Consider the following 22,649-nt stretch of genomic DNA (forward strand, 5'->3'; position numbering starts at 1 on the left):
CCGACAAATCCTCGAGCTCTCAACCCTCCAGCAACCACCTCTTCAGGAAATCGGCTTGTGTGCCGGCATTCCTCTCAAAATGAGGGCCAGAATATGCTTCGAAGTGGCCACAAGGCAACAGTTGCAGCTGTTTAGGCTCCTTCGCGCGAGCATATGCTCCAAGCGCCAGGTCGGCAGGTGTGAGCACATCGCCGGACGCGACCGTCATCAGAAGCGGTGTCGGCGCGATCTTGTCAATGAGCTGTTGTGCCTCATAAGAACGGAACAGTTCCAGCCTATATGAAGAGATCAGCACTTATATGACTACAACACAAAAACAGAGCTGGCTTACGTCTTGAGAGTGACTTTGTTCGTCCAGTCCGATTTCTTCTCCCAGGCGGAGAAGAATTCGTAACTATCAGGCGTCGGAAGGGCCGATGGCTGCAAAGGGTTGGCATCGACAACGGGAACATAGCCCGGTTCTTTACCCTCAGCTCTGGCGATCCTGTCTAGGGGACATAAGCATCTGTCTCGTGCCTGACTACGTAGTGGCCAACATACCTGCGGCAAATGCTGCATTGGATCCCACTGCAAAGTCCGGACGGACAAGACGATTGAAGTTATCCCATCCACTCACGCATGGAACCTGACTGAGAACAGCTTTGACCCTTCGATCCACGGCGCCAACAAACAGGACGTGACCGCCACTGTAAGAGGACCCCCAGATCGCGATCTTGTCGGGATTCACTTCTGGCCTCGTGGCTGCATATGTGATGGCGTCAGAGATATCGCTGCATTGAGTCATCGGCACGATTTCATATCTGGGTTCGCCTTCAGCATGATCACTGGCGCCAAACCCGCGGTTATCATAGACCAGACAGGTCATGGGAAGTTTGGAGACGAAATATTCGGCGAACGTGTCGAGGTCCATTTCCTTGAGGGCGGAGAAGCCATGGGACATGACCAAGCAAGGAGACTTGCCTGTGGACAAGTCACCAGTATAGAACCAGCCTCTCAGAGTGACCCGATCACAGGTTTTGAATTCGACATCTTCTCGTCCCATGGTGGGAACGTGCGAGCGGAACCAACGGCTTCTGTATTCAGTATGTTACACAAGATCTCTCAATGGCAAAAGACAATGATGGCCACAACAAAAAGATCAACTTGGATGGGTATCCCACAACCTCGGGTCAGGAAATGGTGGGTGAAGGATAGGATGAGACAGCACAAGGATCAGGGACATGACCGCCTGTCGCTTTAAGGAGAAACGAATCCATCTTCTCAAAGTCCGCTTCGGTTGAACTATCCCGGGGACGATGAGAGATGGCAACGGTGCAATGGTCATGTTCGTCCTTTGCCCCGCATGCGGGAGCGCCCAGTAGCATGTTTAGACTTATCTTCCTGGACGGGGATACTAGTATTCCTCAAAACACCGAGGTGATTGCCGTCGTCTCCAAGAGGGTTTAGACTGACGCACCGATCTGGGTCTGACCGGAACCGCAGAGGCGTTGTTCTGAAGACAAGCGAATGGCATACAAGAAGACGAAGGCCGTTGTAGCCAAAACCAGGTTTAGCCGTTACCAATAAGAGATAGTCGTGGAGGGATTCAAGTTCGGGCCGTGGCGCATTGACGAATTGGAGATGATTCTCCTTCCCAATTGCACCTCGAGCCCGTGTATCACCTGAGGTTGTTTGATGTTTCCGCTTCCATGCTTCTAATGGGGAATCTGTGATCGTCAGGATCCCACCGTAGGTCGGTTGGCAAGACGAGACAGGGGAGGTTAGGGGGATCAACGGCGTGGACCTAGCAAACAGGAACCTGCATCGTGCCAATGCATGCAGGCGTGTATGACAGGTCTGAACCTGCCGGATGGTCGAATATCAATGGACAGTAGAAATAACCTCTAGTCTTGGTCGGCTGGTCACAGCCACTGGCTGTCAGAACGGCATGGCATGTCTTGTTATCGACGTCGAAGTCTTGATATGTTGTTCGCTTCTGACGAAGGAGGCAACCGTGTTTCTGGGTGTACGACAGATTGGTACCGAATAGAGATTTTACAGGGGTGTACGATGAAGGATGGAAGATGGAAGATGGAGGGAATCGAGATGCAAAGATGCAAAGATGCCTGCGCAGGCAGCAAAAGGAGCAGTCACGTGATTGAGAACCCTCTCTCAGGTGTTTGAAGCTTGAAGCTTGATACCACGGGCATTTTTTGACAACTGCATGCATAGTCCTGACTTGATGTGTTCTACTATCTTCCGGTATCGACAGGTCATGCCACGCCTGGCAGCAGACACGCCGTACGGACAGTCCAATGGACCATGTGTCCGTCGGCGACCGTCAAGCTGAACCTAGAGTCCTTGTCCTCAGATTCACGTCGATCGGCTCCGGCCTCCACCTTCCTCGCAGTTGAAGGCAGAATATATATGTTCGACATTCAGCCTTCTCTGTGATGACTCAGCCTGTCATGCATCGGTGGCATATCTCCTCATCCGCTACTCGACCCAGCGCTGGCCTACCTGTTGTACTGGTCTCCATCGGGCTGTCGACCAGATATGAGGGAAGGCCATAGCAACGCGTTTGAAGATAGGAGGGGTAAGACCTGATCCTGAGATTGAAGCAGAGCTTCTCAGATTGACCATGCCGTCCCCCAATGGTGACCGCCGAGGAGCGGAGAACAATATCCAGATGCATGTTCACCTGCTTTGGACATCACTCATCTTCCTTGAAAAGTGACTGGATGCGTCTCACGATATCTCTGGCGTCGTTAAGCCTGTTGCAGTCCGCATCGTCCGCATCTCCATCGATGCTGCGAGAGCAGATATAGGAACCGATGCCCCCGTATCTAAAGAGTTCCAACTCCCACTGACCCACGTGGTCAACTTTCTGATATCATACTGACAGTGTTCTTGTCAAATTGCTGCGACTGAACTCCCGTCGTTGGCTGCCAAAGCAACCATGTCGCCCACAGCCATTTGTGCACGGCGAAGACACAACTGGACTTGGCAGTTAGACGATGCCAGTCTTTCCAAGCATCCGCAATACTTCTTATCCTTCTTTCCTATAGCATGCCTCCCGAACATACCGTCACCCAAAGAAGAGCGAGACGCGGAGCCACTTGCCTTATCCAAGGAGATTATCTAGGCGTCTGAACGCTCGGAAGCGAACTCTGATAAGGAGTCCTCCAGTTTCGAGTTCCGAGGCGGAGAACGGCGACGGACTCCACCTCCACGGATTGATTGATTGATTGATGTTATGCTCTTAACAGCAGGCTGTCCGCAGAATGTCAAGGATATAAATCAGCCCAGGTCACGAGCGGACTTGGAAGTCCTAGCCATAGCCTCGTCTAGGCGGTACTCCTAGACACCGAGCATAAATGTCTTCCACCTACGATGTGGTGGTCGTGGGCGCCGGGCTGTCGGGCCTTCAAGCAGCATTGACCCTCGACGCCGCTGGTCTTCGGTATATCGTCCTCGAGGCTCGCGATCGCGTAGGAGGCAAGACCTTCACGCTGCGCTCGCCGGAGACCGGAGCAGTCCAGTGTGATCTAGGCGCGGCGTGGATCAACGACAGCAACCAGAGCCGGATGTGGGCGCTGGCCAACGAGCTAGGACTGGAGACGTACGTACAGAACACGGCCGGGAATGTCGTGGTGCAAGATTTCGACGGGAAGCTGGTCAAATTCCCGTATGGCCAAGCCCCCGAGGTCAGTGTTTCCCTTTCCCTTTCGTTCTCTTCTCATTGACCGTTGATATCTTATGTATCTACGTCTTCGGTGGTAGAGTATGATTGATTGACCGTCGAGCATTAGTATCCTTCGGCAAAAGACACAAGATCGTGCATCAGCATCCGCGATGAAGTCGAAAGACTCTCATTGACACAGTCGCCCTCCATCTTGTCGGCCGGGCCATACCGCCAACACCTAGACAGCATGTCGTTCGAGACGTATCTGCGGAATGCAAAGGTGACGGAAAAGGCGTTCGCGACCGCTCAGGTCTGGACGCACGCCATGCTCGGCGTGGATCCGTCTGAAATGTCTGCGCTGTATTTCCTCGAATATTGCGCCGCGGGAGGGGGATTGATGACGATGCGGTCCGACCAAAAGGGCGGCGGACAGTATCTTCGCATCCGCCAGGGCATGTCGGCGTTCGCGGAGGGAATGGCCGGCAAGCTGCGTCCTGGGTCGGTCGAGCTGAGTAGTCCCGTGGCAAGCATTACTCAAAAGCCCAATGGCACGGTGTCTGTGACCACCAAGGGTCCTTTGTCGCAAACATATCAAGCTCGCAAAGTCATCGTTTCCGTTCCCACGCCAGTCTACAAGACCATCACATTCAGTCCTCCTCTGCCGCCCTCCAAGACCGCGGTAGTCAACCGCACCCGCTATGGCTTCTACACCAAATACATGGTGACCTTCAGCAAGCCGTTCTGGACGGAGAGGAAACTGTGCGGCCTGGCCCAGTCTTTCATCGGTCCCGTTTCGGTGTTCCGGGATACCAGCCTTGGTGACCAGAGTTACTGTCTGACTTGCTTTCTGGGTGGACAGTTCGGCCGGAAATGGGCGGCCCAGGATGCCGAGGGCAAGAAGTCATCCGTCTTGAAACAGATCAGTGATGTCTTGGCCGATGGTCAAGATGTGACGCCGTGGTTCATCGAGGTGCACGAATCGCCCTGGATGGAGGAAGAATACTCTGGCTGGGGGTGTCCTTGTCCGGTCATGCCGCCAGGAGTGTTGGCCGATGGCTGGGGAGCGTTGTGTGCACCAGCAGACAACCTTCATTTCGTCGGGACCGAGTTGAGTCCGGTGTGGAGAGGATATATGGAGGGCGCCGTCACGAGCGGCGAGAAGGGGGCTACGGACGTGATTGCAGAGTTGAGCAGGGATGAGGTGAAGGCAAAACTATGACATTCTGAGGTGGATAGTTGAGGCCACAAACCTCGCATAACGCTGTCACCACTACTTACTGATAATAGAGAGAAGATAAGTGAGGTATCTCATACGTACCTTATACCTAGAACCCGGTGGTCTGTAAGCTCGAAGGGAAGGATCCTCCCATCCCCTGGCAGGTAGTTTCGTACAGAGGAAATCACATCCAACTTCCGCATTCCAGACTGAGATCTCGGAAGCCTTGATGCAGAAAGAAAAATAGTCTCCTTACGACATTCAGGTTGTTCTAATATCTAGGAAAGTATAGTATCTTATGCAATGGACCGACGCTAGGACAATAACCTAGTTTCGCATAAACCTCAATACAGATTAGCTCTGCTTATTAGATGTTTTTCGTCAATTGACTATACTGCTTCAATCACCTACCATTGGATCGATACCACTTTAGTACTCCCCTTTATTTACTCAACGCCTGTTATCAGTTCTTCAATCTTCAAACCCTTTTCGTCCTAATCGATCATTGACCACCCCCATCCTATATTCGTCCTCCTACTAGTACTCCTATACCAGAACAGCAAAACAGGTAAGCAACCAAGCAAACCTCACTTCGAAAGGGACATGAACATTCCGTTCAACTTCAACTACATAACATGCCAATGCCAGCCAGACCACTACACGAGGCAAATGGCTGGCTTCTTTATGACGTGGACGATATTAATATATTCAAAGAGATCATTCACCACTGGCATATCATGACATTCACCATTCAATAACTCTCGTTCTATTTTGACTTACTTACTGTCTTTCTCTCTCAACGACCACATACCTAAGGTATCTGTAGATACCTTATACCCGTCGAAACCAGGAAGGAAGTACGTATTTTGGTGTCGGTGTCAGGATTACCATGACCACCACAGCTCAAAATCAAGATCCCTCCTCATCCTCATCTTACCAAACCCTCCTCTCCCGCCTCACACCCCCATCTCTTCCCCACGACCCTCTCTCCCTCCCAACTTCCCCCTTGAAACCACATCTCCCAGCGACCGAAATCGCATCCCTGCAACTACATCCGGTCATCGAGTCGGCATTACACATCCTCAACCACGATCTCCCCGCGGCGCATTTCCTGCTACGACACATGCAGGCCCCGCCGGCATGGGAGGCGATGTATTTGCATGGGATCCTGCATCGGGTCGAAGGGGACGTGGACAATGCGAGGGCATGGTATGGTGAGGTTGATGGGGTGGAGGTTATGGAGGTTGTTTGGGGTCAAGTTCAACATCAAGGGCAAGATCAAAGTCGCCATCAAAGTCACCATCAAGGCCAACATCGAGGGCAAGATCAAGGCCAAGGGCAAGATGGCAAACAGCACAAAAAGGAAAGGGAAAGAAAAGGCCAACTACTTCGCACTCTTCAGGATCCGCCGTGTCATCAGCGACAACAACCTGACCCGGACTCTCGTCGTCATCACCATCACCATCATCATTCTCGGTCTCGTTCTCGTTCACAGGCGATGGAAAGAGCATTGTCGTTTCTCGACCGTGTCGAATCATATAAATCCTCGCTTCGGAGAAAAGGATCACGGTCAGATTCGAATTCAAATCCAAATTCCAGGCCACGTTCCCCTTCAGATCGGGCCTTTTCGACGGGCCCTCGTTCGGGTGTCATCCCCTCTGAACCGTCCAAGCCTCCCCAGTCTTCCTTGTTATCATCGTCATCCTTGTCATCATCATCGTCAATACCACCACAACAGTCTCATTCACAAGACCATCCCAATTCGAACCGCACTTTTCCCATGCCATCCGAGGCACATACACATTCCTCCCTCGGCGATCTCTCTCTACAAGAACTCCTCCGCTTCCTTTCGTACTGTGAAGCCAAGTTCGGCACGGACCGGGTGGTCGATGCGTCCGGGATCTGGGTCTCCATGGCCGACAAACATAAGGACAAGGCCGCGGATATGATCACCGGAGGCGAAGGTTGGAGGGAATTTTGAAGGCCTAGAAAAGAAGGCAGGTCATTGCGTCTCTCATCATCGTGTTCTAAGGTGGCATGCTCTAATTGTAACTCCCGGGACACACAGAAGACTGTTGACCGGACCTGGCGACCCACCGAGCAACAGTTGACGAGTATTACTGAACATACGAATCAAAGCCATAAAAAACAATAACTGTCACAATAAAAGGGAATCGAAGCAATAACTAATTCAGTTGTTCGAAGTAAAGCTATGAGTGATCATTCTCCATCAATCCTCGATGAGTCTCCACCATCAATGTTCGGCTTGAAGGAGCGGCATTTCGTAACACATGAAAATAGGGTATCGCATGTCTGTTTGTCCTCCGCGCGATGCAGTTTTCCGATACTGGCGCACCCGTCGTACAGCCGAGAAATCATTTCTTCTCACCAGAAGAGATGGTATTGGCAAGATCTTCAAGAAAGGTCAGTATCACTGCATGACGAGGTGTGGGGTGGAGATGTGTATTTACCTGCGGCAGTTTTACTAGCACTGTTCAATGCATTGGCAGCCATGTCTTGGGCCTGTTGCAAGTAGCCTTTGCCGGCTTCCTGTGCTGCACCAACATTTTCACTGGCCTTCTGCGAGACGTTTGAAGCAGTGTCTTGCGCCTGTTGAGTGACATCGGAGGCCGTCTCTTGAGCTTTCTGCGTGTAGTCTGAGGCAGTACCCTGGGCCTGTTCAAGATACTCTTTACCGGTATCTTGAGCGGTAGCAGCATTGTCACTGGCTTTCTGCGAAACGTCGGAAGCAGTCTCCTGTGCCTTCTGGGTGTAGTCGGATGTGGTGTCTTGAGCCTTCTTAGTCACGTCGGAAGCAGTATCTTGAGTCTTCTTAGTCACGTCGGATGCAGTGTCCTGTGCCTTCTGGGTGTAATCAGATGTGGTATCTTGGGCCTTCTTGGTGACATCGGATGCAGTATCTTGACTCTTCTTGGTGACGTCGGATGCAGTATCTTGACCCTTCTTGGTGTAGTCCGAAGCAGTACCTTTTGCCTGTTGCAAGTAATCCTGGCCAGATTCTTGTGCTGCACCAGTCTTGTCACTAGCCTTGTCTGCGTAGCTAGATGCCGTGTCTTTAGCGTCTCCAGTAGCGGAAGACAGTTTGTCGCCGGCAGTGTTGGCGTGGGAATGAGTCTCGTCGGAGAGTTTCTGGGTCGTAGACTTGCTATCTCCTATAGAACTTGTCAGCTTTGAGAGTTCAACGACGGAGCGAGCGTAGGGGCGACGCACCTGGCTGCGCCGTTCCTGCAATGCTGTCGGCAGTGCCACTGGCAGACTCTTTGGTCTTGTCGAAAGTGGACTTCTGGGAGTCGGGAATGACCTTCTCTTGGACCTCTGCGAGTCAAGTTAATTGGCTGTAGAGTGTAGAAGATACAACTCGACTTACGATCGGTCAAGGGCTTGCGGGCGGTATCGGACATGATGTCGGTGGGATAGTTGTTAACTCTGGATGTTCGGTAGTAGTATCGAGAAGAGGGATGGCTCGATGAGTGAGTGAGCGTTGAGTTGAAGGTTTGCAGTAAAGTAATAACAGTGGAATGGCTGACGAAAGAATTGGATGGATGGTGGTCAGAAGAAGGAAAAGCAGGTAGGCAAACAGGCAGAAGGATTACCTAGTACTACCGTAGGTAGCAGTCTGTTCTTACCTCGTGCCAGTGCCGTGTTTCAAGTTTCTTGCATTCACTTCCTGCCGTCTGTTACGTGCGTTTACGCAGGGAAGGCACGAAGGAGTAAAAGTGATGCAATCCGCAAAACAGTTTGACGTCATTGTAACACGCCGCAGCGCAGGCAGGGAAAACAATCCCATGCAGCAAACATGTGAAAGAAAATACTCACAAGACCAACTTGTCGACCAACACTCGATGCCAATGATACCAACATCAGCAATGGCATCATTTATGACCTGCAATCCCTGATTCAAACCTGAACTAAATGGGGTATTCGCCTGCGCCTGCTCAGAAGACGGACGCTCTCTTCCAGCCAGTGACAACCGCCCCCCGTGTCTCCTGCATCACTGCATCATTACAATTATCAAGCGCCATGGCATAACGTGATCTGACCTTTCCCAACGCGCATTGGTCGGCATAGCTGCTCCTCATCTTCAATCGACTCGCAACCTCATTGTTCATCCTCAAGGGCAGGTTGCTTCCCTGTACTGCCGAGGTCTGCCCCCTTTCCACCATATTCCTTGGGTATCAGGTCACCCAGTCCCTTGACCGAGCTGCTGGTGAATTCTTTGGAGAGATTGGCACCGTTGCTCATGGGATGGAACTTCTTCAGAGTCTTGGGAGCCACAAATAGCTTCATCAGCCCGTAGACGAACCCCATCAGTGCCGGAACGTTGACAAAGAACTTCTCCTTCAGCAGCTCAGGATAGTTCTGCGCAAAAATCTCGATGGTCTTCGTGCTGGCGGCCTTGACTGAGGATGACTGACGCAGGAAGCTGATCGACTTATAGTCATGGACCTGGATGATCTTGTATGGATCTTGCTCGGCAGTGATGGGCTTGGTGGCTTTGGAAATGTCAAGCGACTGAAGAGCCTCTTCCATGAGGGCCACTCTCCATTGGATGAACCTATGCCATAGTCAGTCATAGTCCTCTGTGTCGGAGCTGGCTTGGCTTATACTTACTCGTCTACGTTGCCAAAGGTCTCGTCCATATGCTTGACGCTGCCATAGATGTTCCAGGTGATGACCTCCTTGGCCTCGGGCTCAGGTGAATCGGCCGCTCCATAGACAGTCACATAACCCAAGCCCTGGAATTTGCTGCGGTTGAACTTCTTTTTCAGCAACTCCAGAGGCTGCATCTTGGTCCGCCAGTCGAGTGTCTTCTTAAGTTGGTCCTTGGCTTTGGCAAGATCCCCGTCATTGGCATTGAGGTATTTCTGCAGCACAATCTGAGTAGGGATGTGGCTGGCTGGATCGGCGAGAGTCACGCCCCAGATTTCGCCATGGCCGTGACCTTTGACAAGAGCCCAGAGTTCCTCAATGGGGGTCACAGCCTTGGCCACCGGCACCTCATTCTTCTCATCCTGTTTACCTGCCTCGCGTGTTGTCGCAGAAGCAGGGCTGGTCGCCGCCTGGTTTGGTTCAGCTGTCAAAAAACCTCAATTCTATAAGGTCAAGGATTGCAGACGTACAGCAGTTGGAGCCGCGTCCTGAACAGGCTTCGGTTCTTTCGTGTCCGAAACGACGGACGAGACCTCTCCCGGGAGAGTGGTGTTGTTGGGCGCAGCGGTTGTGTTACCGCTAGCCATGTTGACTGTATTCAGCACACGGAAAAGAGAGTCAGGATGCCGGGACTTCCTCGGCGACTTTGAAGCGTCGGTTCAATCTTGTGTTCGGATTGTGCTCAACGCCAAGTGCAAGTCCTAGAGGAGGTGCGGTGGGTATGCGGCGCCGTGTAGTACTTCGTTCACAAATGCACCGGATTGTGCTCGCCGCAAGACAAAAACACGTATAGGAGCGGGTAAAAGCAAGAGTTGTAAAAGGAAGCAACGGCGGCAATGCACTCGCGTGGTTGCTGAATGCTACAATATCAAGAATCAAGCCGATGCAGAATAAGCCTTGCACTTTGATGATTTGAAGTTGGTAGAAGTCGTAGAAACAGATGGATGCTCATAAAAGGGGATGCCTGATACCGGGCCTGCGTAATCTAATCTGATCAGCCCGGAGTTGTTGTCCGATTATCACCGAGACAACCACGTGCCTCCACGTGATCGGCCCAAGCAAGATTGAAGGGGCGGAGCAGTAGAGTATGGTATCTGTATACCTACCTACTACATGTACCTATAAGGTATCAGGTAGGTAGATTTGTACTTATGGCGGACAAGCAGGTGGCTAGGTCTAGGTAGGTATCTGAGATCCTTACTAGATAGCGTGTGGTAGCCAGTGTGATGAACGAGAGACAACGAACATAACATCTTCTCCTTCTGGATCAAATCTGCTGCAGTGTCCAATGTCTCTAAACTCGCCATTGTATAGGTATCTATGTATTATCCGCTTCCGAATGCTGCCTCGTCCGCCCAGTTCGGGACCGTCTCTCTTCTCAATAACAACATCAATGCGTCTGCAACCCCGGGTATACGAGTAGTCCCCTTTCTATGTCATTGCAAACCAAATCATCCTGGTATCCAGTCTTTGAAAATCAAAAGCCAAGTGCGCACTTCTGCTCGATGCTCTTTATACCCAAGCTCTCGAGACAGACGCGGTGATATCACGTTGTAAAAATCACAATGTCGCAGACGACAAATCCCACCATTATATCCGCATTGCAAAAATCAGAACTCTCGACCAGATCGAAACTGCCAACCCCTGCCGTTTCTTCTGCGCTCCGCATCCCTCCGAAGGGATGGGTTGTAGGTTGTAGGTTGAAGGATGAAAGATTCGTATATCGCATGGTCATCAAGTCGTATAACTGGAGCTAGGGATATCAAAGGAGTTGGGAGAACGGTCGACGTGCTCTATGTGCGCACGACAAGAGTTCAAAAACAAAAAGAAAGGCGTACAGGCTTGGCATGGCAAGGCCAACCAGTGCCCATGTCGACGGCCAAAAGTCCCGGGAACAATCATCACAAACTCATGGTCAGCCATTCCCACTCTTGGCTGTTGCCGTGCGGGCCTCCCGGCACGTTTTGGACGCCGGCATTGAGCAAACCATTTTGCATCACAGAAGCCATGGTAGTGGCCCCAGCCGTAGAGGAGATGCTGGTGGCTCTCGTACGGGGATCAGGTGCCTGACTCATGGTGGGTGTTGAGTGGCTGGCCTCCTGCATCTCGGTTTCAATGGGTGACCCTGAGTTCACGGAGTTTCCAGAAGTCACAGATGTTCCTGTCATAAGAGGCAGAGTGGTGGTAGAGGTCCGGGATTGCCTCCTCTGACGTTTCGGCGTCACCTGGACAGGTCGGGCCATATTAGGACCAGGTTGGACAGGTGGTTTGGGGGGTGCCGCAGCGATGGGCACAACCCCAGGTTTGCCTCCTGTCGTGCCGGAGGGATAGGTGGTTGGCGGGGTCATAGCGGATCCGGAATGGATGGAGCCTTGTACCGAGGCGGGGGAGGCCGAGTTTTGCTCACTTGCAGCGTTGGCTGAGGTAGGAGTCGTTGCTGGAGTTTGGACAACCGAATTCTTTCGAGATGCCTTCTTCGAGGCCCGTGTCGCTGCCGAGCCCATGGGCATTGTCGTGCCGCTTCCGCGGTTACGCTTCTTGATGACATCCGTCTTCAGCGACAGGGGACGCACAACACCATGCAGTTTGAGGAACAGCCCGCAAGCATTACAGAGGGGGTGACCTTCTGGGTTCCGACGCCACAATGGTGTAGTCTGAGTGAAACAATTCGTGCAGGTTGTTGGCACACCGTTCTGGTCGGTGTTCTTAGGACCAGGGCTGCTGGGTCTCGATGGCTGCCGACTGCTGAACGCGGACTCCGCAGGAGAGCTGTGGTTGGACTGCATCTGATGGTTCGAGAGCGCAGGTGTCGACGTCGTCCTCGGGATCTTTTGTCTCCTTGGGTCCGGATCACGATTGCGGATGTCGCTGATCGAGGCTGCCGAACCGTGGGTCCGACTCAACATCGAAGAGCCCCAGTCCGGTGGTGAGTTCACCATCTCGGTGCCGCCAATTCGAACCTGTTTTCCTGAGCCATATCGCGGCATGCTGCCGAAATCAGTGACATTCGGATCCCATTGCAAACTCGAGCTGAGGTCTAAGGTTGGGTCTCCCATCTGACCGTATTCTGATTGCATCATTAGACTTGGGTCCCCAAAGTTGCCCTCCTCATCTTCTTGGTCCGAGTCGGCTCCAAAATGGAACATGTTGTCATTTCCAGCCATGGATACTCCGGGCGACGGTCCATGTCCATACTCTGGAACAAGAACGCTCGAGGGATCGACGTGTTGCTGCATGGAGAATCCGCTCATGGCTGGCGCCGAGCCGACGCCGTTCATAGCAGTATAGATCTGTTCATTATTGGGCCCATAAGCAAATTGAGATGCCAGAGGATTCATCAGATGATTAGGCCTCTGAGATGGGTAAAAGGACATCGCCCGCGGATGACTACCCTGATCAAAATAATACTGGTTAGAGTCGTTTTCCTGACCGGGCTGAGGCGTCGACACGGCCGATTGGTAGCCAGACTGGGGCGGTGAGTAGATATCGGTGGAAGTCAAGGAGGAGGCCATCGAGGTTTGGGGGTACATGTTTGAGAAGGGGCCATTAGTCACCATTGGCGAAGCGGCAGGAGAGAAGGCGAGGCTGTGTTGGAAAGGGCCCGCGGAGGTGAGAATGGGGTCATCATTGAGGTGGACAGAGTCGAGATGCAGGGCCATTTGGCCCTGGAAATTAGCCTGACCAGTATATTGTGGTGAGGTGTGTTGGTCAAGAGCATAGTCAGGAACAGCATGATCCATCTCCGAGTGACCTGTACCATTGGGGACAATCAATGGAGGTACTTGGGGAGAGAACTCGGCCGGTCGTTTTCGGTTCTGAAAGCAAAGTTAGTAGAGCCCCCTGCAAAGGAACAAAAATGGAGGAACTCACTCCTCTTCTTTCATCAATACTGGTCTTTCGTACTCTTTTCGGTACATAGTCGAATTCAGACGATCTGTGTATGGGGACTGATGTTTGGGGCATAGAGGCAGCAGGCAGCCCCTGCGGGATCTCGACTTGTGGCTTCTTGCGTGTAGCAATTGGAATCCCTCCCGCTTGTTCCTGCCTCTGGTCTTGCTGTCCGGAGGAGTCGGGTGAAGTTATGCCGGAAGGCGAGGCAACAGAACTTGGCACGATGAAATCGTCAAGGTTCATGGGATCAGAGGGATGCATGTGCTCGTGCTCGTGCTCCTGTTCATATTCATGCTGACTGGGTTGTGCAGATTGTTCGGCGGAGTTGTCGATTGACTTTCGTAGTTGCTGAGCAATGCCACTGGGGGCAGAGGTCTGCGGAGTCGGCTTTGGTTGGGCTTGCTTTGCACTAAAGAAAGCGTCAGTGCCGGCCATGCGATTGTCGCTGCCGGAATGGGTGTTGTTGGCATACGCTGCTTGCATCTGCTCTCGACGGCGAAGGTTCATCGCCATCATCCGCCAGGTCAAGTTCTCCATGCGCTCTTGATTGGGAAGACGAGACTTTGTCCGGCTGTAGAGTTTCCAGATCTGAGTGCCTAATGGATCCTTCTTTTGTAGCTCTTCTGGACTCTCCACGTCGGTGGAATGAGCCTCAGTCTTCCACTCTGGGAAGACGTCGTCTCGAAGTAGCGACTCATCGCGAGTCAAAGACTGGGATGTGGCGAGATCCAGATTGGTACTGGTGAACTTGTTCGAGTGAGTGGTGTTGAGGTTGAAGGTGGCTGTGGAGGAGTAGTTGGTGGGTGAAAGGTCGGCGGAGGTATTTCCAGTCAGAGCACCGCCTAGGCTGGACCAAGTCGAGGAGTCGGTGTCGTCGAGACTGGAGGAGGGCTGAGGTGCGAAGAAATGAGAGAGGTCGGCGTCGGAGTGGAAGGCGGAGGTTGCGCGAGAAGCTGCAGTTCCCCCACGTTCTTCATAATCCGCACTCGACATTACCGGGGTCGATAGGAGTTGTCGCGTGCAGCAGGCTGGATTGGAACAAACAATGGCGAGGGTATCATCAGCAACTGAGTCGAGGGAGGTACGAAATAGTGAGGCAGGTGTAAATGGTCGGCAACGAGTAAGAAGTAATTGGCAGCAGAAGAGGTATTAGTCGTGAGGGCGGCAGTGTCATCACCACGAGACGAAAAAGTCGGCAGACACAGACAAGAAGTATGGGATGGAAGCGTCCTTACAGGCGGGAGGGCGCAGGTAAGAGAGGCACGCAACCTATGAGATGAGGGACAGGGAGGCGTCGAGCGATGGATGGATGGGATGGTCATGGCGCACACAGGTGGGCATGGGTAATGCCAGTATGCGTCAAGTGTGGGCAGGGTCAAGCCAGATGGTGCGAATGGCGCGCCGGCCTAGTGGAGGAGGACTGGAGCGGACTGGAGCCCTGGGGGGGCAATCATCTTCTTGATGGGAAGAACGGGTGTGGACGCTGGTGTTTGGAGCGCGCTGGGCGACTCGGGGGTTGAGATGATGACCGGACAAGCTACGAGAAAAGGTTTAGATGAGCGGGAGGAAAGGTTAGAAATTGTGGACGAGGCTTCCGGCTCGAGAGTTCAATTCACCTGTACCATGCCCTCACACGTTGTTGTGGCGGTGGGCATGGGTTGACTGCCCTCACGAGACTGAGCGAATATTCTCACCATGCTTGCTGCGAGTACAAGATATCCCTTGCAGAGTCACGGTTTGTCGCAGGTACCTAGGTACTTTTTCTGCGGACGAGGCGACGAAGAATCCCCGAGAAGGGACAGATGGGAGATCGAGTCTCGCGCCCAGGGTCTCTTGAGCGTGGCGCTGGGTCCTGATCCCCTTCACTTTGGAGATGATGAACGACAGGCTACTACTCCATACAGAGTAGGTCCCAGAGTCCTGTGGTTCACTGCCGGCTTGGTGTGTGTGTGATTGACATTGCATTTTGCCTCTCTCCAGAGCTGAGTGGTATCCCGTCTCTTCTGTATGGCTGGAACCCAATTGGTACTTCGGGAAGGCTATGACCGAGTCATGGTCGGCATGGCGCCGGTCGGTACCAGAGGAGGAGCTAAGGCCAGAGCTGGAGCCAGCCAGAGGTCGACCGGGGGGACGGTGAGGGATTCGAGAAAGCAGTGGTGGATGCACCTGAGACGTTGGTACCAGAGGAGAGTGGGAGTTTGTGGGACAAGATGGCCATCATTCGTCCAAAGAAGGTCAATTCGACTGTGCTGATGCCACTACCACTGATGGGAATAATCATCACTGGGGGGTAGAGGATATGTGTCGCAGGCAGCCCAGCAACGATCGAAGGGCCGACTGAGGGTCAATCCGACCCTCAATTCTTCCCTCAGACACTGGCAGAACCCGGAGTCGCCTGCTAGTGGGAGGACACCAGAGTTTCGGCGGGGCCTTGATTTGGCTCACCACGAAATAACGAGGGAGGTGGCAGGTGGCAGGCCCCAGGCTGACCTGAGAGACAGCATCTGGAGGGGTTGGAGGGCCGATGGAGCCACATTAAGCGGCCGAACGGACTGCTGTGTTTGGTGAGGCCGGTCGGTTACTGTAGGCGGGTAAAAAGTAGGGGAGGTAGCTTATAATTAATTCCAGGCCCATAAAAAGATGGATCCCAGGGCTAGGGCCCTAAGTCGGGCGTCGAGTGCCTGGTAGCGTGGGTCGGTTTAGGCGTGGCTTTGAACTGTGCGACTGCCAGTGCGTGAGTGGTGGGCGTCTGCATCTGCCATCCTGCAGGTTCGTTCCCGGGCTCGGCCTAACAATGGATCTGCCATTAGCCATTACTACACCATGTTATTTCATTAAACTGCCGCCCGCGTGGGAGAGACAAAGACGTGGACGTGAACGTGGACATGACGGTGACGGTCGACAGTTTCTCTGGATACAATCGTGCTATAACGGATTGTGGCCGGGCGGCAAGCAGAGGCTTCCTAGTGAGGGAGACTACCCGACACACAAACCTCAACCACCTCTGCGTGGGTTGACCTCGGTCTAAACGGCCAATATCGAGTGGCCAGAAGAATGTGACAGACGGAAAAGCCACCCAAAGAGCGTGCACGTCCATCGGAACTTGCTACTCGTTGGGAGATGCAAGGACATTGAAGTTGCATGCAGAGACAACGTGAGTGCACACTCCGGAAGAAAAGATTTGTGGTACATCCCTCAGTAGTACGTAGCATGAGGCAAGAAAAGTCATCGGGTCAGCGTCTCATAGGACGTCTACCACCACCAAAGACGGGTGGGAGAAGTCGAGAAGTGGTGGTGCATGTACAGGGTACGTACTACTGTGGTGGAAGCATGTCCCATAGGACATCGGGTATAATGGAGTACGTACCTACCCTGTACTCTGTACTTCAGGGATTCATGAGAGGTAGGTACCTACTACTAGTGGTAGGCTGTTTAGCTTGTGAAGCCATGGGTGCAAGTGTTCTTACCAACCTACTACAGACTACCTGTTGTAGAGAGGGTCCAGAAGAATCCACACCCTCGTTTCTATAGACTCCACTACTAAACAGCTCTCAGGAGTCAGCATCCCAAGGCTACTCTGAGTCTGTACTAGTATGATAGAAATGCCACGGCCAGAATACCCGAGACAGGCTGTTGAGGAATGAATAACCGTGAATTACTTCTGGTTATTTGTTATGGTTTCCTACTATCGTCATGTCGGAGGACAATCTGTGGACATGGCATCGAAGTACAGGGGTACGTCTTGCGACTCGGGCCCCTTAGGGTCTGGCCTGCAGTTCCTCGAGCATTGTCTAAGGTACCTCGGTAGGTAGTAGACAAGTAGCTACTACCTAGGAGGGACAGAATAGTAGATGACTACCTTACCCTCGTAGGTATGCTCTCCCTACTCTCTACAACAGAGTATCTCTGCCTGCGCCTGCGGTTGCGCCTACTCCTACTACTAGTATGTCGGGCGAGGACGGGCGCCAAAGGCATCCAACGCCGTAGTTAACAGTCCCTAACTTTGAAGGTAGCACTACAGCCTTCCGTGCAGCGCGTAGACAGCAATGGTACCTCTTTCCCCATACAATTTGCCACGGCGGAGCTGGTACCTCCTTGTCTTCTGTACCCTTTGCTCCTCTCTCATCCCTCCTTCTCCGTGCCCAGCGACATCGACCCCTCGACGGCCGCAGTCTAAACGCTCCTACCTGCTAACTAATCTGTACTCCAGAGTTCGGCCGTCAATCAATCAGTCCTTCCTCCAGCCATGTCCATCGACTATCCTCCACAGGACTACTCTGACTGAACTAAAATGATTGACAAGATGATCGCAATTTCCTCCTCCTCATGGCCGCCCCCAAACACCACCATTCCCCAGGCGTCCATCTTTATCCTTACGCTGTCATGCGCCCTTCACGTCCCCGCGGTACCTATCCGATCCTCTTACCAAAAAACTAAAATAGTACCCAGCACTGTGGTGACAATAATGTGGCACCCCGGTCACAAGAATTAGCGAATTCCTGGGATCGGAAGCGTTCCTAGAGGGGACTGACTGTCAAGCAACGAGCTGCAGGGTGCCCAGTGCAACCCTGTCGATTTCCATTCCAACAAGGCTTCAGCCAACCATGAATCAGTCATCCCACTTCCGGCCTTTGGCACCGAAAGGCTTTGGGTGAATCACAGCCCGGGAAATCCATCGGACCCTACCTAGGAGCCATGTCGCCGCGCCTGGCTCGTGCCACGGCACCAGATGCATAACAGCGCTGTGCCACCGAGTACGTTGTGTATGCACTGCTTGACCCGTGGTTCCTCCTCCAAGAACGAATGGCCGTCTAGACTGTTGAAGCTTCGAAAGGAGCCAAGCACTCAAACCTGACACCAAAAGTATGCCATTTTTCGAAGTCAGTGGAAGTTCTGGTCTGCATGCGGCGTAAGATCATCAAAGCATGTGCTTCGCTTTCCTTGACTACATATCCATTCACCTCACGCGGGTCCGACATTTTGCCTTCGCTCCATCGCCGGCGGCAAGTCACGCCCGCAAATATTCCACTTCTAGAGCTTCCAGCACATGGAGCCGCCAATGTCCTTCCTCGTGTTCGCCCTTCTAGAGTCCAACAATAACTCTGGTGGAAAGGACCCAGTCTCCGATTATTCCCGGCCACTCAGGGTATCGCAACAACGACTGGAGAACACACATGGTCTCTCTCTGGCAGTGTTCCTCCTTTAGGCTTTGGGCTACTGGCGATTTCGATCCACCAGTGGCATGGTTCCTGTTAGAAAAGCGACAGGTTTCAAACAATGCCATCAAACAGATGAATCAACTATCAGTTGGAACCAATGCAGCTGAAGTAGACCTCGATGTAAGGCTTCGTGGACCGGGCCTGGCTTACTACTTGTGATACAGCAGACCTTGCAAGTCCTGCAGGCCGCTAGACCGCCGTCGACCTGGCCTCGAAGTGGGCCAGAGCCATGGTGTCTACTCTGTATGCCGGCTGCAAGACCCTCGACATCTGCGCAGTGTAGATCCCGACGAGCAAGGAGTGATAGACTCATAAAGGCAAGAACTACCAAGCCCTTTTGGTGAACGAGCTTCGAATCCACGAGTCACAATTGACCACGCCGATCTCAGTCGTCATACCACCGTAAAATAGTATCGATTACTTCAAGGTCGTCTCAATCATGAACTTGGAGATTCCAGGAAAACGTCAAGGATCTTGAATGCTTCGAAGACCTGGATCAGCCTACCAGCATATTCCTCGCAGCCACCGCCTTGCTCTTTCTCACGAGATCATCGATGGCTCCAGGGTCGCAATATTTGCGCACGCTGTTGTCCATTGATTGACTGTGATTGATGAGATGCATTCAGACAGAATTGTCTGACGTTGTTCGTCTCGCCAACTCACGCGATGACGAAATGCATCTCGGGAAATATTCGACTGAGACTGAGATCTATGATCCTAGGAGACCGAACGGCGAACTAGACGTTGTAGACAGCCTGGCTGCCGTTACCACCAAGTCCAGGATGGCTTGCATCTCAGATTCGAGCGCCTGTCTTTCATGTGCTGCTGGCCAGTGGCCCAAAGATTCCTGCTTCAAAATGTCAGGGAGTGGCATGAACGCGATTCACATTACATTTTCCAGGGAATGTAATAAGCGAAGCAGTGACGACAGGTTTCGACGCTTGACAGTGCATCCCACATCAACAAAGCATTCGTAACTCCAACAACTCAACGGTCGGCATATGGATGAAGGACGAGGTGATCATCATGCGATCCTTGATTTCGGTCATCAACTATCAACTCTGGTCTTCTGCAAACGTCGTCGAAGAGCAGGCCTGGAGTGTATTACATCGGTGAGCCTACTAACACGGAGAACCCATATCTTCCCAATTCCAACCTTGTATGTTAGGCGGCCTCGCTGTTGCAGACTGGCATCGAAACGAGCGACATCGCGACCACCGCGACGACCACGACGATGCCGCCGGTACCAGCTCACTTGAAGTCTGTTCACCTTTCTTTTGCAGAGTAATCCTCCACGCCCCTCTTTCAGGTCCACACTGCCCCTGTGGCGCCGTTCAGGGACGCGTACATTAAATCGATAATCACCCAAAGCCCACTGGTTAGCGAGGGAGAAGAAGCAACAACAAGCACAAGCATCGTAGCTCTCCTGGCGGCCGCAAGAGGAATCGACCAGGTCAAACCCAGCCACGGGCACCACCTCTTTTTGTACAGCACTTGCAGATCGTTGACAAGATGTTCTCCACGGCTGAATACGCCAGCACCTGTTCACCACACATCGTTGACGACGACGACGACGACGACGACGACGACAAAAACAACAAGGTCGGCCTTGTCATCGCACCAGACGGCGGTGGCGCGGGTGAGTGAAGCATGTGAGTCCAGCTCACGGATTTGTCTTTCTGCCGTGTTGCAAGGATCCGATGCATGGAAGAATCGGAAGGGGCATTATTGGTGAGGGTGACACTTGGAGGCGTTCGGCGGCGCCTTTAGCTGCATCGTTAGCAGCTCGACCTGGCGTGCAGTAGCGGGCTCCGAGGGTGGATCGTGGCCCGTCCATCATCCATGTCAACCGTCCTCCATCGCCTCTCCATCGCCTCTCCCATCGGTCCTTGCCTCCGTCATCGACATTTCCCTGAACGAAGCCTAGAACCGAAGCCAACTCAAAATCCGTTCTCAGCCTGGTGGCATGCCCCACCAGGGAAAGACCCTTGGTTGCCGTCCCTCCTGCTCCCCCGAATCTCAACGAGGTCCCTGTTGCAAATCCGAGGGCGTCGCTTGTTCGGCCGGCATGCTGCGGCTTTTTCGAGGAGCAAATCTGCCGCAAAAATAACGATGTCCAGACATTTCTGGGATTCGGCTCGATGATTGACCAGTACCAATTTGGGGATATTTGGGGAGTGGTGGCGCCCAATCTTACCAGCAACAAGGGGTAGCGCCCAAGAAACAGAGTCATGCGAAAGCGACGAGCATGGCTGACACTGCTGAGAGAGAGGAATCCAGTACCCCCACACTAGCGCATGCCTGCTCGCTGGACTTGGAACACCCACTGGCTGCCTACCTTCTAGTGCACCAGGCTAACCGCCCACATCGACTTATACGAGAAACAGGATGAGCACGCAGGATGCGCGCAATCTGCGGCTTGATGTATCACATCTGTCATGGACGCGACCGATGGATGATGCATTCGGTTTGACCGTCGAGATCGAGCGTCCGTCAGAAGGATCAGTCGGGGGACCCTCCGCTCCTCACATTGCCGTCTCAACTTGTCCTGGGGTATTCGCCGCGGTCTGGAGACCTGTTCTCACGGTGTGCCTGATTCGAGCGAGGTGTCAAAGCGAGATGCTCTTGGCCGATCCAAGGTGACCAGAAGTCATGTCTCGAGGTGAGAATGAAGCGTCGAAAGTTCCGCACGCTGTATCAGTCGTTATGACACAGTATCATTCCTGGTTCTTTCCCTTGGCCAGGTCATCATGCAAGCCTGTGAGGGGTGAAGGTGTGCCGCCCTGCCACTCCTCCCTTAACGGATCTCGTTATGTCGACATTGTTCAATCAGGGCCTTGAAAGGGCTCGTACAGGCGAAAAGTGAGAAAGTACAATGCTATCCTCTCTTGCGGCTCCCTGTGCCTTAAGTACCAAGAGTGGGCAGACGGGCCCCTGACCTCTGGCACCGTATCTATGATAAGGGAACGGACAGTCCGGGAGATCAGCGAGTGATACCAAGCCCTAGAAAGCTCGTTGGTAGGGAATGTCGAACAATCCGACTTCTGGATACGACTGTAACATAGACCAAGATAGGTACGCCATATCTTTGTTTGACAAGACAGGACAGGAACAATGGCCGAGTGACTGATAACAGGCAACCAGCAGCGAGCTAGATTTCAGCCAACACGCGCGTGCTACTCTGTACTGCTCCCTATCAGTGGCTATGGGCTTCGCGATAGGCTGCTGATAGGGCAAGACAGGCAAGGAAGAGCCTCCCTAGGGCCCCCAAGGTCCCACGGTATCGGGCAGCTCGATAAGGAGCGACCGTGCCCGCGCATCCATGCGATAACAGCCAAATATTGAGGGCAGTGGTCGTTGCTTTTTCTTCCCTTATCCTAGTCGCGCTTTGCTTTTCGCGCAGACCATTGAGATAACAAAACCTGGGGCAAGATTTGAGATACGGTAGGACTCTTGATTTGCGTGTGGAAGTCGCCATGAGCCGAGAGACGGTCATCTTTCCGTCCTTATCTTTGAGATCCTACGGTCCAAGATACGTATCGGTGGGCCTCCACAATCACGGGTCTGGCTGATAACACAAAAGATCCGATACGTAGTGGGTAACGAAGCGGCGGTATTCGAGATGCGTATGCATGTTCATGCCATGGTCCGTTTGTTATCTGTTCGAGGTCCACGTTCAGTCACACGGAGGAGGATCTTTTCCCGTTCTTCAGGGACTCGAGGGGTCTGACCATCGTGGCTTTTGGGTCACCGGCGGGTTCTGGACAGGTATCGCCCTGTCGATAAGAAACATCGGATTTGAGTCGTAACAAATCGTATCTGTATTGGCGGGTTTGGCTTCCCATTGATCGAGAGAACCTGGACGACCTTGTCCTTGTCCTATTGGCGCATTTGTTGTTTGTCATCTCATCTCATCTCATTTCATCTTATCCTTGCGTGATCAGCCATCTCCCCTTTCGGCATGCGCGGTCCGTTCCCAGACAGTCGC

General features: G+C 52.9%; 6 protein-coding genes across 6 annotated transcripts; 2 read left to right on the forward strand and 4 right to left on the reverse strand.

The window, feature by feature from the left end:
* Positions 1-19: 19 nt before the first annotated feature.
* Positions 20-1,042, reverse strand: A1O1_08439 (uncharacterized protein; the record flags this gene model as incomplete). Its single annotated transcript, XM_007729301.1, has 3 exons — positions 20-275; positions 332-488; positions 541-1,042. The coding sequence occupies 3 exons, from the start codon at positions 1,040-1,042 to the stop codon at positions 20-22; spliced, it is 915 nt and encodes a 304-aa protein (XP_007727491.1).
* A 2,314-nt stretch (positions 1,043-3,356) lies between these two features.
* A1O1_08440 (uncharacterized protein) lies at positions 3,357-4,883 on the forward strand (the record flags this gene model as incomplete). Its single annotated transcript, XM_007729302.1, has 2 exons — positions 3,357-3,686; positions 3,792-4,883. The coding sequence occupies 2 exons, from the start codon at positions 3,357-3,359 to the stop codon at positions 4,881-4,883; spliced, it is 1,422 nt and encodes a 473-aa protein (XP_007727492.1).
* An 886-nt stretch (positions 4,884-5,769) lies between these two features.
* Positions 5,770-6,861, forward strand: A1O1_08441 (uncharacterized protein; the record flags this gene model as incomplete). Its single annotated transcript, XM_007729303.1, has 3 exons — positions 5,770-6,089; positions 6,115-6,367; positions 6,619-6,861. The coding sequence occupies 3 exons, from the start codon at positions 5,770-5,772 to the stop codon at positions 6,859-6,861; spliced, it is 816 nt and encodes a 271-aa protein (XP_007727493.1).
* Positions 6,862-7,255: 394 nt separating this feature from the next.
* Positions 7,256-8,302, reverse strand: A1O1_08442 (uncharacterized protein; the record flags this gene model as incomplete). Its single annotated transcript, XM_007729304.1, has 4 exons — positions 7,256-7,293; positions 7,352-8,053; positions 8,112-8,216; positions 8,269-8,302. The coding sequence occupies 4 exons, from the start codon at positions 8,300-8,302 to the stop codon at positions 7,256-7,258; spliced, it is 879 nt and encodes a 292-aa protein (XP_007727494.1).
* Positions 8,303-8,999: 697 nt separating this feature from the next.
* Positions 9,000-10,138, reverse strand: A1O1_08443 (uncharacterized protein; the record flags this gene model as incomplete). Its single annotated transcript, XM_007729305.1, has 3 exons — positions 9,000-9,456; positions 9,513-9,961; positions 10,022-10,138. 3 exons carry the CDS (start codon positions 10,136-10,138, stop codon positions 9,000-9,002), a joined length of 1,023 nt encoding a protein of 340 aa, XP_007727495.1.
* A 1,314-nt stretch (positions 10,139-11,452) lies between these two features.
* A1O1_08444 (uncharacterized protein) lies at positions 11,453-14,435 on the reverse strand (the record flags this gene model as incomplete). Its single annotated transcript, XM_007729306.1, has 2 exons — positions 11,453-13,366; positions 13,422-14,435. 2 exons carry the CDS (start codon positions 14,433-14,435, stop codon positions 11,453-11,455), a joined length of 2,928 nt encoding a protein of 975 aa, XP_007727496.1.
* Positions 14,436-22,649: the final 8,214 nt, after the last annotated feature.

The sequence above is a fragment of the Capronia coronata genome (assembly GCF_000585585.1).
Source record: "Capronia coronata CBS 617.96 chromosome Unknown acBCG-supercont1.8, whole genome shotgun sequence".
NCBI lineage: Eukaryota > Fungi > Ascomycota > Eurotiomycetes > Chaetothyriales > Herpotrichiellaceae > Capronia > Capronia coronata.